The sequence below is a fragment of the Somniosus microcephalus genome, unplaced genomic scaffold, assembly GCF_052327205.1.
Source record: "Somniosus microcephalus isolate GS21.2 unplaced genomic scaffold, FLI_Smic_1.0 scaffold1974, whole genome shotgun sequence".
NCBI classification, from domain to species: domain Eukaryota; kingdom Metazoa; phylum Chordata; class Chondrichthyes; order Squaliformes; family Somniosidae; genus Somniosus; species Somniosus microcephalus.
The window spans coordinates 1-2500 of NW_028227161.1; the positions used below are offsets into that span (position 1 = coordinate 1).

Consider the following 2500-nt stretch of genomic DNA (forward strand, 5'->3'; position numbering starts at 1 on the left):
GGACAGCGGGCTCACGGGAACACCACCACCTCCCAAACCTCAACCTCCACCACCGAGGACAAGGGCAGCGAGCGCACGGGAACACCACCACCTCCCAACCCCGCGACCTCCACCACCGAGGACAAGGGCAGCGAGCGCACGGGAACACCACCACCTCCCAACCCCGTGACCTCACCTCCCAACCCCGTGACCTCACACCGAGGACAAGGACAGTGGGCGCACGGGAACACCTCCACCACCGAGGACAAGGACAGCGGGCGCACGGGAACACCACCACCTCCCAACCCTGCGACCTCCACCACCGAGGACAAGGACAGCGAGCGCACGGGAACACCACCACCTCCCAAACCTCAACCTCCACCACCGAGGACAAGGGCAGCGAGCTCACGGAACACCACCACCTCCGCACGGGAACACCATCATCTCCCAAACCTCAACCTCCCACCACCAAGGACAAGGGCAGCGAGCGCACGGGAACACCACCACCTCCCAACCCCGCGACCTCCACCACCGAGGACAAGGACAGCGGGCGCACGGGGAACACCACCACCTCCCAAACCTCAACCACCGAGGACAAGGGCAGCGAGCGCACGGGGAACACCATCATCTCCCAACACCCCGCGACCTCCACCACCGAGGACAAGGGCAGCGGAAGCGCACGGGGAACACCATCATCTCCCAACCCCGCGACCTCCACCACCGAGGACAAGGGCAGCGAGCGCACGGGAACACCATCATCTCCCAACCCCCGCGACCTCCACCACCGAGGACAAGGACAGCGGGCGCACGGGAACACCACCACCTCCCAAACCTCAACCACCGAGGACAAGGACAGCGAGCGCACGGGAACACCACCACCTCCCAAACCTCAACCGCCACCCACCGAGGACAAGGACAGCGGAGCGCACGGGAACACCACCACCTCCCAAACCTCAACCTCCACCACCGAGGGACAAGGACAGCGGGCGCACGGGAACACCACCACCTCCCAAACCTCAACCTCCACCACCGAGGACAAGGACAGCGAGCGCACGGGAACACCATCATCTCCCAAAACCCGCGACCTCCACCACCGAGGGACAAGGACAGCGAGCGCACGGGGAATATCACCACCTCCCAAACCTGCGACCTCCACCACCGAGGACAAGGACAGCGGGGCGCACGGGGAACATCACCACCTCCCAAACCTCAACCTCCACCACCTAGAAGGGACAAGGGCAGAGGGCGCACGGGAACATCACCACCTCCCAAACCTCAACCTCCACCACCTAGAAGGACAAGGGCAGAGGGCACACAGGAACACCACCACCTCCCCAAAACCTCAAACCTCCACCACCTAGAAGGACAAGGGCAGAGGGCACACAGGAACACCACCACCCTCCAAGTTCCCCTCCGAGTCTCACACACCATCCTGAATTGGGAATGTATCGCCGTTCCTTCATCAGCGCTGGGTCTAAGTCTTTGGAATTCTCTGCCCCAGAGGGCTGTGGAGGCTCAGTCGTTGAGTATATTCAAGGCTGAGATCGATAGGTTTTTGGACTCTCGGGGAGTTAAGGGATATGGGGATCGGGCGGGAAAGTGGAGTTGAGGTCGATGATCAGCCGCGATCTTATTGAATGGCGGAGCAGGCTCGAGGGGCCGAATGGCCGACTCCTGCTCCTAATTCTTATGTAAATCCTAGAACTTCCTCCCGCCCAGCACCGTGGGAGCACCTTCACCACACTGACTGCAGCTGCGGCTCACCACCACCTTCTCAAGGGGCAACTAGGGATGGGCGATAAATGCCGGCCTCGCCAGCGGCGACAAATCTCGAGAATGAATTTTTAAAAAAAGACACGTGCAGAGTTTGTTTTTGTTCCATCCTCTCCGCTGCTGTCCCGAAGGCACGGACTCTGGGCTGCGGTCTCGTGGTCCTCCGGCACCACGTGTGCGCCAAGGGGGCGAGTTGTTGCTGTTGTTGGGTCTGTAGGTCACACTCGGCAACTTCTGGCTCCTGGACTAAACCAGTAGAGGGGGAGCTCCGAGAAGCACCCCTCCACCCCCCTCGACCATGGAAGGGAATGGATTGGCCCTCGAGAGAAGTTGCAGAGGCGGGTGTGGGTTTCGGGATTCTGCCGTGCAGAGAAAAGGTTCAGGAAGTTGCGGCTGGTTTTCTTTGTGGGTTTGGCCATCGGTCGCTCGCGCGTACTACTTTCACGATGTCTACAGCTCAAATTCAGCGACATAAACCTACCTGAAAGTAACGTAAAGCGGTTTGCCCACCGACTCCTCCAGAGTCCTGAAACACATTCAATTAACACGTCACACATCAAACAACAACTTGTATTTATACAGCGCCTTTAATGTAGTAAAACGTCCCAAGGTGCTTCACAGGAGCGTAAATCAGAAAACATTTGACACCGAGCCACATAAGGAGATATTAGGACAGGTGACCAAAAGCTGGGTCAAAGAGGTCGGTTTTAAGGAGGGTCTTAAAGGAGGAGAGAGGCGGAGAGGTTTA

The 2500-nt window shown here is 59.3% G+C and overlaps 1 protein-coding gene across 1 annotated transcript in view; it reads right to left on the bottom strand.

Annotated features, from left to right (window-relative positions):
• Positions 1-2135: 2135 nt before the first annotated feature.
• The window catches only part of LOC147080154 (uncharacterized), a 10309-nt gene continuing 9944 nt past the window's right edge, over positions 2136-2500 (bottom strand). The window contains exon 4 of the mRNA XM_085981244.1: positions 2136-2278. Coding sequence (XP_085837370.1) covers positions 2230-2278 — 49 coding nt within the window. The 3' untranslated portion in view covers positions 2136-2229. The remainder of the gene's footprint in view (positions 2279-2500) is intronic.